The 14,859-nt window shown below is 38.1% G+C and overlaps 1 protein-coding gene across 1 annotated transcript; it reads right to left on the bottom strand.

The window, feature by feature from the left end:
• Positions 1-474: 474 nt before the first annotated feature.
• On the bottom strand, positions 475-14,712 carry ppm1aa (protein phosphatase, Mg2+/Mn2+ dependent, 1Aa). The gene is made up of 6 exons (XM_037071227.1): positions 14,275-14,712; positions 12,446-13,299; positions 12,225-12,342; positions 10,725-10,836; positions 10,542-10,599; positions 475-5,676 (listed from the first exon to the last, which is right to left on the bottom strand). Exons 2-6 carry the CDS (start codon positions 13,280-13,282, stop codon positions 5,647-5,649), a joined length of 1,155 nt encoding a protein of 384 aa, XP_036927122.1. The 5' UTR covers positions 13,283-13,299; positions 14,275-14,712; the 3' UTR covers positions 475-5,646.
• Between the last annotated feature and the right edge of the window lie 147 nt (positions 14,713-14,859).

Raw genomic sequence — 14,859 nt, 5'->3', positions numbered from 1 at the left:
CTTAGAGATGCCTTCAGATGAGTGTTATTAAATCAACTTGCGTGTTTTTTAAAGGTGTGATGACTAAAACGCCTGCACTACATGGCACACAGCATAATTAGTAAGTGTCACCATGCAGCTGATCCACACACAGCTTTACTCCATCTGTATGAGTCTGACACTTGGTGGTGTGGTGGTTCTCAAACTTTCCGGCATGACCCCCAGCTCCAAAACTTTTATTAGTGATAGAAGTAGTAACTAATAAAAAAGGACCCAAGTTGAATTTTAGTGATCAGCACAATGGAATGAATAAATGCTTGTTTGTTTCCTTCCCTATATAAATAATCTTCATTCGAGTTAGCCCCGCCGACTGATGAATAGCAAGTTTAGGTAGCACGAGGTTCTTTCCCAAGTTACTGTTTTTTCTTTACAATCGTAGAAAGTTTCACTTGTGCAACGGGCCCAAAGAGATACAAAAAGTGATGAAATGAGAGGTACAAGATGACAACCCATTTATTTAGTAATACATTCTGCAAACTAGAAATTTTATTCAAACTTCAAAGGCTAAAAAATGAAAGAAAGGAGGGAAAGAAGGGGAGAAGATTTAAGGGGCAGGGAGAGAAATGCATCAATTCACAAGCAAGGAATGCAATTTGTTCAATCGACAACACAAATAGTACAATTTAGTTCAGGGAACAAAGCTTTTTTAAACATTTTCTTTTTTTTCTGCCATTCCTTTGGAGCTAGAACATAATACAAAATATACAGTTATTGAACTTTGTAAAATCACTCACAGAGGCCTCTGAGAAGCATTTGAATCAACATTGACAATACTTATCTACAGCACTCTAAAGCTATTCTCGAATGTAACCATAAATATAGCAGACATGAATGTATGTATGCACATTTTGAATGCTTACGAGGTTACCATGTTAAAACACTTGCATTTGTTAAAAGTATGACATCATCTGCAGTGAAAAATTAAATAAGCTTTCAAGACCGAGATTCAAAAAGGTAACATGGGGAAAAGAAAATGGCATACAAACCAGCAATGGTTGAAAAGTTGTACCTTGTGAGAACCAGGACAAAGTCACTTTGTTGATAGCTTAAGTACCCTAATATGGGGACAGTTTTTAATCTGCGAGAGAGCAATGTCAGCAGCATCACTCCTCCTCATAGTGTTACGTTGAACAAGTACTTTAGGGGGCAACATGAGATTGGGTAAGGCAAATCGGTGAGCTTATTTATGAGCTGAAAAAGGTCAGCAAAGTGAGGCGGAGGCCGCCCTGCGAGGCGACAAATGAACCACCACTGCTAAGGGTCACACAGTAAACGCCACAACTGAGGTACATCAATATGTACAAGAGGGCGCAAGCATTTAAAATCTCTTCAAACTTCTGCCAGGTAGTCCTCCGTACAAGAATATACAGGATGCATTCCAGGCAACCAAAGGTAACTCTGTAAATAGCTTTATAATCTTTTTTTTCCTCTACAATAACAATTTTCTGAAAAGAAGAAAAAAAAAAAGCTGATTACACAAATGATCAGTGCATATGACTATTGTCATTTAGTCACACATCTCACATTTCTAAAACCCTGAACTCTCAATACAATTCTAGATTTGAGCTAAGTGAGCATCACACAAGTGGACAAGTTAAATTACACAGTTGAGCATTCGGGGGCGTTTTTTGGGGGGTGGGGTGGTGTGTGGAGGGCAGCTTATACAACATGGCTAATAGTGTTCCTAGTAAATCAAAAAAGTTGTCCTTTGCGGTAGCCACTTAAATCATCACTTTTTTGTCCTAACATCAGCACAACTTGTTAAAATACTGTACATGAGCACAGACGTATCCCATTCAAATAGATCAGTGTTAAAATCATGAGTTCTGTGGGGGCGAGCCGCAAGAAAAAAAACGCTTCCATTAAAGTCTCCACGCATGAACTGCTTTTCGGAACAGTCTGAATCTACATAACACAAGACAAAAACACTTCCTATAAATGTCATGAGGTATTTCAGTTCGTGAAAAAGCAAAACAAGTGGAGCAGATGCTTGGGGTCTTTCTTTTTTTTTGTTCAGTTTTCATGACGGCTGGGGTAGCAACGGGGATGTGATGGAAATTGTAATGATTTTTTAAAAAAAACAAAAAAACAAAACACCCAGATGTGATAAATCACAGCCAAGCCACTGTTAATATCTGCTAACATTCCAGCTGCAGCAATTTTGAGTATTAAAAAGCAAGTTTCTCTATTTTTCCATTCTGTGGAGCAAGTTGGTTATATAAATGCGTAATTAGTCAGTGAACTTGATCCTGAATTGTTAAATTCAGGGGCAACACAGGACAGTCCAGGGCTGAGGGCCTATCGATGGCTGTGAAATGCAAAGAAAATGTTGTTTGTTCCTTATCAACCTTAAAGAGAAACTGCGTGAAATGTTTCTTTTTAGAGTCAGCACCTGACAGGTTTGCAACAAGCGGCTGGGTGCTGATAAGAGAGACATTTAGAGCACTCAACGATTACAAGCAATGCAGCACAAAACAAAACAGCTTACAGATCAAATATAAACTGCCTATCTAAAGAAAAAAAGGCATCTTCACACACACTAATACAGTTTTGTCCAACGCACTGAATAAATTGACTTGAAGGGTGTTCCTTAGTAGGTAGTTTTATAAGTATTGACATGCAATACTGAAATTTAAACCAAAAAGGGGTGAATTCAAATTATTTTTCAACGTTTATGGAAAGGTATATTCAGTAAAACCACATCACACATACAATTAAATTAATATTCCTATTTGATATGTTTACAGTCTCGAGTCTTTTAACTTGTTATCAATGTTACTTCTGTGGTGACTGTTTAAAGGTACCCAATGGAGTTTCCACTGTGAACACAGTTAGTTAAAATTCAAACATTTCTTACCAAAGTGCATTTTCTGCATCTTTAAGGCCTAACGAACATGTTCAATGCTCCCCTTTGCATAACATAAAGCTGCAATTTTTGCACAAGCTTGCAGTTTTATCATCTTTTATCAGTTCATTAACACTTTCACGCCACACAACCATGACACCAACTGTTGATTCACATTACTGCCCCCCGCAGTCAACAGATTTGTGCTCCGTGTTGTTTTCTGGTTTCGTCCTCTTTGTTCATCCTCCTGCTCGTAGAGTGAGAACCCGCTCAACTCAACGTTTCTCTACAGCACCACCAGTGGTCAAAAACTCCACGGAGTACCTTTAAAAGTTTATCCTGAATTAATTCTTGAGATAAATCACTTTCTAATTACTTAACATTTTACACATCTTTTACATGGCAACAGCTAGGATCTTCTCTGTATTGTTGCTTCTTGTGTTATATTCTTTGCCATTATAAATCTAACTTGGTCTTTGGCTTTTTTTTGCAGCTAAAGCATATTAGAAAGCAGCTAATTTAGGATCACAGTCAAAGTCTGTGTTTTGTTAAAGATTTAATCATTTGCTACCTACCACAAACCTCAGTGTGGTGAAATAGTTAGGATTGTCATTTTGATTAATAAATTATAGCAAATTTTGAACTTTAATATTGCGTAGCATTTAAATGAAACTGTTCAATGTTAATCAAAGGGACATCAAATTGTTTACAGGGACACACACAAATTCCACTAACCATCCAGAGACAAACCAGAATGACATTTTGTCCATGGCAAAAAAACTAACTCAAGCAACTGATTTATTCCTTGAAAGTTTAAGTCAAAAATATATACATACATAAATTTCAAACAATGCAATTTTAGACAAAAAAAATGGCAGAAAATAAATCTGAAATAAAACCATTTCTCTTCAAGAAATATATCTACTGTGTGTGAGTTAAATACAGATTTAGTCTATTGATCTTTTCAGAGGGGGAAATTAACTGAAAAATGAAATTAAATAATAAATCAATCCAAAGATCATACGCTATAGCAGCAAACTGTATTGTGCTCTGGCTTGTGGTGCTGTGGGGGAGAGTTTTGAGATGGGAAAAATCGATGGGAAAAAAAATTTGAAATACAACCGCGAGAACTCGTTGCGGTTAGCAGATTTGTTCTTGGTGTCATGTCCAAATAAAGATCATGTGAAAACAAAATAGTCTTGCTAAGTTTTAGAGTCAACAGTTTCTCCTATCATGGGCGATTTTCTCTAAAACAGTCAGTGCTTGAACTGTTCACATCAGTCAAATTATCAGATATTTAAAAAGGTAGAAGCTAAAAATCTATCTGTACCACATACAAAAACTGAATCTCATGAAAACGTAAAACTTGGCATAGGCTGTCATAAAGCTGAAATGAGTGATTATAAATCATATGGCACCCACAGCGGGCACTGGTAACAATGTATGTTTAGAAATTGATATCTAAATATGACACAACAGATGTGTAAACTAGTCGGGACCTGATAAGCTGCAAACCACTGCACACCTTGGGTAAATTGAACTACTTGTGTCATCTCAGCTTACAGTAAAGTTCTGATATTTAGCTTGAAGTTGTTCAAACAGCGTAACAGCATGTAAACTCTGTTATCCAAAGCTTTTTGGAATAAGAAGTAGTGACAGCCTATGTCGGGTTGATATGGAACATTGGCTGAAAAAAGGGGCAAACGATGGGTTAAGCATTGGGAGAGCAATTCCCTTAAACTCCAGACTGGTCTGTTGTCTGAGCCAACTTACCGAAATTTAAATTAGAGTTGCACATACAGATCTGCCTTTACACTGACACACGTGCGCACATACATACACACAAGCACCCACGCACGCTTGCAAGTATCTATTCGCACAGACAAACGTGTTTTACAGGGGTCTTTTTTCATTAGATGCCTTGAGGAAATGGAAAAAAAAAATGTTTTTCACTTCACACTTCCAAAATGTCTGAGAAACACCTTTGCCAATATTATTTGAGCATGTACAGAAAACCACTTACAAAAATAAAATACAATAAAAAAAAAAAAAGCACAGGGAAAAAATAATTAGGATTTAAATGGTTTGATATAGAGAGCTTACTGTGCTGTCAACTATACAATTTACCCGTTTCTTAAAGGAGAATAGACTAGCTGAAAAAAAAAGAATAAAGAAAAATAAAAGCGCAGAGACATTGTGCCTGGAGGACAAGCAGAAATATTCACTGAATAGACATTTGTTACAATTCCAGAAGAGCAGGAAAAGGCAGATAGTGCATAAAAGGTTCTCTTTTTCATTTCTTTCATTTTTTAACTTAAAATCAAGCTGCATTAAATACAGGCTGTTTGTACAGGACAATTGCACTTCACAAAAAACAGAAATATACAAACACACACAAGGAAATGTGAATCAAATTAATTACAGCAAAAAATCTTACTACTTAAGCTGATTATTTAACAAAAAGAAAAAGACCTTGTGGACTTGTTATGGATTACTTTAGAGGAGAGTATTAAGGTGGGTGAACAAAAAAGGGGAGACAAGACGGTAGGGATCCTGAACTCCAGAGTGGACTGGTGCTGCACTATTCCAGGTCTGTGCATGCAACTCCTCTTCCTCTTCCTCCTCCTCCTCCCATGAAATTCCCTTCTTAGAAACCATAAGCTCAGAGTGACGGAGAGACAGACTGCTGAGCTGAGCTGCTGTGGGTCTTGAGAGGATGGTGGTTTGTAAACTCTATGCTGTGTTAGTGGTAGGAGGTTGTGTTACCACATATCGTCTGTGGATGCAGAGTCCTTGATAAGAGAGAAGAGGAAGGAGAAACCCTTCAGACTCTGGCTCTACATCCACCAGATCGTTATCAATAGCTGGACATGTTTAAGCATTAATGACACAAACTGACAGATAACAATATCATTCAGGAGCTGATAGAAATACGTGTCTATCAACACCACCTTTTGTTGTCTAATGTTACCGTAAATATCTGTACAGATAATCATTTTATCTGTATTCTTTGGAATGCCTCATTAATAAACTCGGCAAGCAACTTAACCATATACCGTCGCCACAGAAAACACATCATCTTTCAAGTGTAATTCTGTCCAAGACCACCTTGTCATGTATCATCATTTACTTAACTTCCACCACAGAGAATATTTGTATACTGAAACTGCTAAATGGCTAAAATGTAATAATGTCAGTTGTAACAAAACACTTTTTGATGGATCTGTGGCCATCTCTGAGCAGACCCCAATACACATGCCAACTGTATATCCATACAGCTGTAATCACAACCAAACAGGGCAGATCAAAACAAAAATGTGCAAATCATAGACCTGTATTTGGGCTGTATAATACATGTCGGATGGGATATCAACAAAATAATAATGGAGACTACTTCATACTCAAATGTCCCCATATATTTAAGGCTTCCTCTCTCCCAATCAGGGTTTAGCATAGTTTTAATTTGTAATTAATGCATCAACTTGTTTGTTTGTTTAACACAGACATTTTGAGTTTACATTCTAAGTTTGGACACAAAATTGGCATTGATTATCTATTTGGTTGGAACAAATAGATTATTTTAGTTTAATTTAGTTCTAGTTCAATGACTATATGCCAAGATTTAAGGCATACACTGACACTGAATGGGAACATTTCTTTTTAATATCGGCCACAGTTTTGTCTCTCTGCCCCATCTTGTTTACTGCAGCAGTGAAACACCCCCAAGCTGCATGTTTGGCTTTGTTTGTAAACTCATTATTTAGTGCAACAAATGATACATATAGCCTTTACATCGATTTGAGACCTATAGATCACAGGTGTCTAAGTTGCAAATGGGATTCTCAGAAACTACTTCAGTTGAGGTTTCTATGCTCGATATCTTTTAATGAATCAACCATAAGCACATCCTCAGGAATTATCTTAAGGTTAGTTCAATATAAATCTAAAATTAACCTCTATCCTTTCTTTACTGTGAAACTCTGCTCCCCTTTATGAAAAATTCTTTGGGTGGTGTGTCTCAGTTAGATGCCTGCAATAATGAACCTGTTCCACTGTACAATCACAAGTGTTGTTCTAGTTGTAACAACATCACAGTGAATGTACCTGGTACCTAATTTCCCCTCTGGAATGATTAAGTTATTTATCCGTCGGTCTGTTCATCTGTGTCTATCTGGTCATGTCCTGAACTTTGATTAATATGTCAATAATCTACCAAAGCATAAGCCTACCCATGTAAAGTTTTAATTCTGTCTTTAGAGCAAGCAGTTCATAAAAAAATAACTGCGCCAAATTCAGCGGGGTACACCTGATATTTGAACGTGTGCGCACTAGGCAGCTGTGATATAATCTTAAGATTAGCATCGGTATTGGCAGATACACCAAACATTAAAAGGACTTGGATGGAAGTAAAAAAAAAAAAAAAAACTAACTTGATCAGGCTATCTGTGATGTTTAAACATGCTGTTACATGGCAACAGTGAGTGAGCTGTCTGCAACCAGTTTGGCTGCTAGTAGACAAACCAGCTTCAGAAGCTTACCACTTCGGAATGCCATGACAGGTTAAGGTCCTGTAGAAAAGTAGTAACCTATGTTTTGTTACTGACACTTCTTTGTTGTGGACCACAACTTTTTCAAAAAAGCCCCCCAAATTTAACTAATTCAAATTTCTATTTAAAAAGTGCAATTATTTCTGGTGTAGGCAGACCCATTACAGTAACAGAGTTTAAGTCAAATACCTACCACTGAGAGTCCAAGGTTACTCACAAACTACACACGAGACAAGAGAAAATGTATCCAGCTCAGCTGATCTTTTGCAACCTCGTGCTGTAGGCAGTCATTGTGCACTGGATTACATCTGACATCCTTCATTATCAAGATTTTAGTTACACGGTGTGCTTCGGAACATAACCCTATAAACATTGGTTACTAACTGGTGTCATAGTGATATATTTCTTCTTAACAAAACCACTCCAATTGTATTTAATCAGTTTAAATATAGCCTTAGTGACCCATTTACATGCCCCCTGACCTTTTCAGTTGTGGTGCTATGGCATGAATTTATAAAACGGGGCTTTGAAGAGATATTGTCACAGATCAACAACTTTGTTATTCTGTGGGTTCACATCTAACAGTGAATATATTCAATACTCAGTAAAACATTCTCTTGATTTGAAGGTCTTTGGTGGTGGTTAGATTCCTTGATCAAAGGATAATAGACATTTTCTACAGTGTTAAAATGTTATAAAGCACAATGGGCTCCATTACTAAAAAGGTTTGTAAAGATTGCACGTACTTTAAAAAGGTGATTGTCTAACCAAACCGAGCAACCAGGCAAGGCGGACAGGTAGGGCCACTAGATCAACAACAAAGCTTTGCATGACAAAATAACTGAGGTTCAAAAAGAAAGCAAGTCAATACTCTAAGTCAAGGCAAAGAGAGTCACAAAAGAGCACAGAACTCCTCAGCCATAATGCTACCTGCTGTAAAGCCTGATCCTGACAGTATCCCACTGAGTGGCTATGTGCAGGATTTTTATGTTGTTTTTTTTTTTCTTGTAGCCGCAAGGATACTAAAGGTGCTTTGCCCAGGGGCCACTTTTTTAAACATACATCTCAAACAAACTGCTTCTACCCAGAGCAGAATTAATAGCATATCTAATTTATTTTATTTCAAATCACACATTTATGGCATCAGAATTATTATAATCATGTTATAATTATAATAATTCTGATGCCATAAATGTGTGATTTGAAATATAAAAAATTTTGGCCCATGTTTTTTTTTAATGCCAATTTGTAAATGTGCAGTTAGGATCCTTGGCTGGTAGATATGCCAGTGACATATTTTGGAATAAAGTAGACTAATTATAGCAAAACTGTGATGATAATTATAATTGTAATCATATTATAATTACAATTATAATTATCATTATAGTTTTGCTACTCTTCTGCTAATAGTTGTCTTCCCCTGCATAGCTCACCTACTGCATTGTGTAAATGCTGCAAAGATCAGCCTTCTCTCCGTAAATAATTGGTCTACTTTATTCCACAACATGTCACTGGCATATCTACCAGCCAAGGATCCTAACTGCACATTTACTAATGGACATAAAAAAAATACAAAAAAAAGGGCTGAAAGTTGAGTATCACTGAGCTACAGGAATATTGAAAATGAATGGGGTCAAATACAGACATATGGACCAAATACTAGGGAGATGTTTGTGCTATAAAAATATAATCACTACGCACTACAGATGTAAAAGTACTGCTACTTGCAAATAGGTACAACGCACAACACTACAACAAGAATGAATTACAAACTAACTTCAAGCACAATTACAAAGTTGATATGCTGATCTACTTTTTAATGACATATTTTTATATCATACTTTTAACTGTGCAAGTATGTGCAACAGCATACTGTTACTCTCCTACATAATGCATACTGAAAAATTAACACTGGATTCATAAGAAGACTGTTAAAGGTCCTTGGAATGTCGGGCATAAGCCCCAAGTCCTTGAGAATTATTGTAATTACTTCAATAAAAGTATTCATCCAACCTTCATGCTTCACCGAGCTTTAGAAAATCTGTAAACTACAGGACAATATCCAGTTGTGCAAAGATGATAAAGACGTTACCTGGAGAGTGCAAATGCTGCCAAGGTGGTTAAAATGACAACTCATTCGATATACAGAACAAAGTACTGTGTTAGATTTTCATGGGTCACTTTTTGTAGACATTTGGAAGATCGTAATTTAATTTTCTCTCTATGAAGAGCTTTGGGTAGACTGGTGGCAAATTTAATATTCAAGCTGCACCATATAATAAGGAGGAAGTCAAGGGGCAACGGTTTCCTAATTAATTCAACATGTGACACCAATTTTAAAAGGTCCATCTTTGTACAAAGACGAAATACTTAAACAGATGTACCAGTTTTGTCTGTCAAGGACAAGATGACTTGTGCACAATTAAAATTTGGCTGACGCAGCCATCTTATCTGCTAAAAAGGTAAAAGCATGATATCCGATTGAACGAGAGCTTTGAGGTCTGTTTGTATGCAATGGTATGATCTGCAATGTCTCTTTTAAACAAGTATGTCAGAGAATGTATGTTTTCATTCCATCCACATAAACACTCAGACAATTTCACTGATTAGTTCTTTCATCTTTGATTTATAGAGCACTAATTAGTGAAATCAGATCATGTGGTACTATACAGTCTTTTTGACACAAGATCTGCAATGCAATTGTTGTCCTTTGTCAATATTAAACAAAGTTATGTGACTGATGTTTCACAAGGAATATTTCAGGGAAACACACCATTTCTACCAGTGTAAGCCATACTGATAATTGTATTATTACAATAAAAAGGTGCTTATATCCCTTGTCTATATATTTTTGGATGTACATAAACTAGACAGAGGGCAGAGAGACACCCTAGACACATTACGCAGTCATCACAGAGTCAACCCGTACCGTTGTTTTTTTGTTTTTGTTTTTCAGACTCAGTAAAATTCAGTTTAAAAGAATATTTCCTTGTTCCATCTCATTAAAAATACTAATAACACGATGCATAACTTTGGTCACACACCAAGGAGCATGCATACTCCAAGCCATGCACACTTACAGAGAGAAATAAACAAGCTGGGATACTTACTGTGTCATCACTTCGGTAGGGGTTGAGTTTGTTGTACATCGCTTCAATAACAGTTCGTCTGAAGGGAAGTATGATAATGTTAAATGTTAGTTTTTACAAAAGATACCAAGTGATTTAACTGACAGTCAGAAAGACAAACTTGTCGTCAGCTTGCCATTACTTCTAACAACAAAGCCCACTCACTTGCTTGCCAGCTCTCCTCCAGGTGGGAGGTTAGGGATGGCCTCAGATGCTAACGTCCGCATTACATGGACCAAATCTGGGACACCTTCATCCCCCTGCTTTTTGATGATTTCTGTTGGGAGAACAAAATTATATTCATTTGAATCGTTTCACATAAATGTGCAAGAGGTTCTTTGTTTGTTTGTTTGTTTGTTTTTAATATCTGATTGATATGTGAAATTGAAATTTGTAAAGTAGTATTAACATGTATCAAAAATGCTCAGTAGAGAAATATTTACAGGTAAATAATATGTTGAGACTGGGGCATACAAGTTATAGTTTCCTTAGGTTTTAATTGAATACCAATAAGATTATTGAGTCATGAAAAGAGTCTACAGGCTGTAGCACAGTTACACACATGCAGACGAAGAACAAACATCACAATTCAAGCAAAGACAAATACCAAACTGCTGGGTTATAAAAGATCAAACCAACTTAAAAAGCATCTACAGCCATAACTAATTTCTTTGCAATAGTTTAGAAACACTTTAAATGCATCCCGTAGCTACACTGAACACTCAAGGTTGACTTGTAACTGATTCCATGAAGAGGGAGCAACATGCTTTAATGTCTCGTTTCCATTTTTGGTACAGACTTTGGGGACAGTTAACAATGTAATGCAGAGAGGCAATCATTGTAAGCATATAAAAGAAAATACTGCTACCTTTAATATTTACTTTAAAATATCATTTTTCTCTATACACAAAATATCTACACACTTGGATGTGTGTCCACTCTGAAAGAGCAATCCCTCCTCTGTTCTTCCTGAGGATTTTCTCCCTTTTTCCCTATTGAAAGTGTTTTCATTAGGAATGCTTTTTTCCATATCAAGGGTCCCCTGTACTGTATAGACTGTAAAGCCATTTGAGGTGTATTTTATTGGAGATTTTGGCCTATATACAGCATGGAAATAATTTACTTCACTTGGCTTCTCCTCCTAACAGAAAGTATAAAGGTTTAGCAAGGTTTAACACTGAGAGAGAGTGATAACGATTTTTGAGACCTGTGGCCAGCAACTGTACCTACAGTAGGAAAATATTAACTACAAAAAGGCTCTGTAGAAACACATTTTTTCCTGGCTCTCAAGTCAACATTGAGTAACATTTGTGTAGTTTAATTATGGGACAAAATGGCAACCTAAGTGAAGATATGAGTCAGTCTTTCAAAATCACAAAGACAGTTATTGGACTCTTCAGCTCACTTGATAAAAGTCTGCTGATTGATACATTTACTTGAACAATGTGAGCAAATGTACAGCAATGTGGGGTAGTCCTTGATCCTTTTTACCTGAAGTCTACAGTCAATGTCTGATATCATTCCCAATAAAAAGAAAACAAGGAAATCATAAAGGTTTGTATCGAACAAGGAAAAGTTTATAAGCAATAGGAAAGGGATTATCATGTCAATATTCCACTTTCTAAGGTGCTCTTTTCAACAAAAAATACAGTTTTTCTCCCCTACCTTCTACTCTTCCCTCCAGATATTTATCCAGCTCAGCCTCCCTTTTCACTGCTTCTGGAGATACCTTTGGGGCCCCGGGAAAGCAGATTAACACAACACTCATATTGTCCCGGCTTCCCTGAAAAATAAAGAACAAAAACAGACGTTGTGTAAATCAATGAAACCAAAAACAGACTGGCATGCAACAAAATGTTAATGTCATTATTGTGGACATGCCATACCTTATACAAGCAGGTGTCCACAATTTCATTGCTGACTCTTTCAAGATCATCCGTCACCTCTAGCCTTGACCTGACAAAGTCACACAGTTCCTCATTGGCCATGACATCCCATATGCCATCACATGCTAATATAATGAATTCATCTTCCCCCTCTGATCTCTCTATTGCATAAACTTCAGGCTCAGGGGACACAAGCTGCTCTGTCGGGCCTTTTCCGTGCACACACTTGTAGTCGAAGTCACCCAAAGCCCGAGACACAGCTAGGGACCCATTAACCCGCTGGATCATGACTGAACCACCTGCATTCTGGATCCTTTCCTTCTCAAGAGGGTTGCTTGGTTTGTGATCCTGTGTGAAGAAGTGCACCGCTCCGCCCCGGCTGAGGAGTCCACGTGAGTCGCCACAGTTGATAAAGTAGATATGGCTCGGAGAAATCATCACCCCCACAGCAGTGGAACCACTGCGGTCCACACCGTGCTTCTTCTCGGAGATGGTCCGCATGTGTTCATCGATCTGCAAGAATCCTGTGCGGATCCCAGTCTTCACGCTTTCCACAGAGGGGTCGTCCTGCAGGGCACTCTGGAAGTCTGGGTTGCTGGTGATGTGTTCCAACAGGTGCTCACAGCAGTACTTGGCCACCTGAGAGCCGGCATGCCCATCATAAACTGCAAAGAATGACCAGGGGTCGAGACCATGAGGCAGACCAATAACTGCTGTGTGTGCGTCTTCCATCTCTACTCGCCAGCCCTGCATGCTGCTCAGCCCATACCTCAGGCAGTTACCCTCACCATGAGAGTTATATTTTTCCATCTTTGGTTTGTCCAGAAATGCACCCATTGTGTCCCTCTAAAGATCTGTAACACAAAATAAAAGATACAAATCTATTTACATGATATGGCAGGAATGCAGGTTTTTAACAATAATAATACGTCAATAATTTGAGAACTTTCTGGCAATATTTAGTTTCTAATCAAGTTAATAATCAATCATATGCAGCATATAAATGTGAATAATGTTGCAAAAAGATATACAAACTGTCCACCTAAACAGAATGAATGTCTATACTAATTGTGTGAAAACAGATAGCCAGTAATCCATCCATTTGAGTCAAAAGATTAGCATCTTGGATAAGAGTTCAGGCCCCCTGCTCTAATCTAAAAATAGTGGACCTGTGGACACATTTTGACTACATATTAGGAGCACTGCTGGTGTGGATCAGATTGAAACGCCCTTAAGCCACTGGCTGATCAAGTTTATGCTCAAATGTAATGATTAGGATTAAGTTATTTTGCGTGCGTTGTATTATGAATACACCAATGGACAGCATATCTCTGACCTTCGCAAAGCAGAACACTTAACCATACTAGCTAGTCGAGGAAAGAGTAGTTAAAGCTATCGTTACATGCCTGTAGAGCTAATGTTAGCTACCGACTTACCACTTGCTCGATAACCACCCAAAAAACAATTTAAGGAGATCTGACAAATCAAACATTAATGCCAACATTAAGGTAAGCTAATGTACACCACGGACGTGCTAAGTAAGCATAGCGTTGGCTGAATGATTGACGGAAAAAGTTAGGTCTGTAGCAAGTGCAAACCACAACCCAAATAAACAAACAGCCTTGCCTTGTTGCGGGCCTTGACCCTTGTCCCTCACTGCTAACTTTGACAGGCCTCCGTCTACCATGGTTTGCTAACGTTATGCTGAAGCAAGGAGAGCCCTCGGCCTTGCTAAAGGTATTATCGCTAATGCTAACACCGCTAGGACAGCTAACAGCCCAACCTTCCTCAACATTTACTGGCTTGAGAATTAACATTTTAAGACTTACCAAATATCCCAAATATCGGTTGACAGCAACGAAAGCCGCGACGGTGGAACGGACTGACTGGTCGCTGTTCTCACCAGAGAGGCACACCGACGAAACTTGGGGGTTAGCAGCGGTTTAGCTAGGCTAGCTAGCCAGTTAGCTAGCAATGAGCAGTCGTCACTCAAGGCTCAGTGCATAAAAATTGTGTAAGTGCGGAGATCCCTCTTTGCGTGCGCCTGTGATGCATTACATTATCTCAGCTGGCGATCAAAAGTGTGTTCTGAAAGATTTTCTTGGGAATTTGTGGGCCGGAGCTTTGTGTGGCCAAGCCTGGGGGAAGCTGAAACGTCTGTCCCAGCCTCTCCACTGGACAGCTTGACAGCTAGCTAGCTAACGTTAGCTTCTGAGGAGCATAGAGCAAGCCCCCAGGAACAGCGCTGCGCTGTGAAGCTATTTCTGCGTAGTGGCTACACTGCGTAATTACATTTCCGGGATCGTCACGTGACGCACACTGGGCCCCCAAAAGCATTTTACCCATATATAATCATTGGAAAAGGATTGAAAGGAGGGATTCATTATTAAATACAATATTTTGTAAATAACATC

This window comes from Acanthopagrus latus, chromosome 16 (genome assembly GCF_904848185.1).
Source record: "Acanthopagrus latus isolate v.2019 chromosome 16, fAcaLat1.1, whole genome shotgun sequence".
NCBI classification, from domain to species: domain Eukaryota; kingdom Metazoa; phylum Chordata; class Actinopteri; order Spariformes; family Sparidae; genus Acanthopagrus; species Acanthopagrus latus.
The sequence above is the reverse complement of the archived record's forward strand: the minus strand, read 5'-3'. Positions and strand labels throughout refer to the sequence as shown.

Bases quoted from the DNA above. Each gene is read 5' to 3' on its own strand.
- ppm1aa (XM_037071227.1), bottom strand. From the start codon at position 13,282: ATGGGTGCATTTCTGGACAAACCAAAGATGGAAAAATATAACTCTCAT. The intron at 12,343-12,445 runs GTATGGCATGTC...TTTATTTTTCAG, and splicing joins TGGACACCTGCTTGTATAAG to GGAAGCCGGGACAATATGAG. The intron at 5,677-10,541 runs GTAAGTATCCCA...TCTCTTATCAAG, and splicing joins CCTACCGAAGTGATGACACA to GACTCTGCATCCACAGACGA.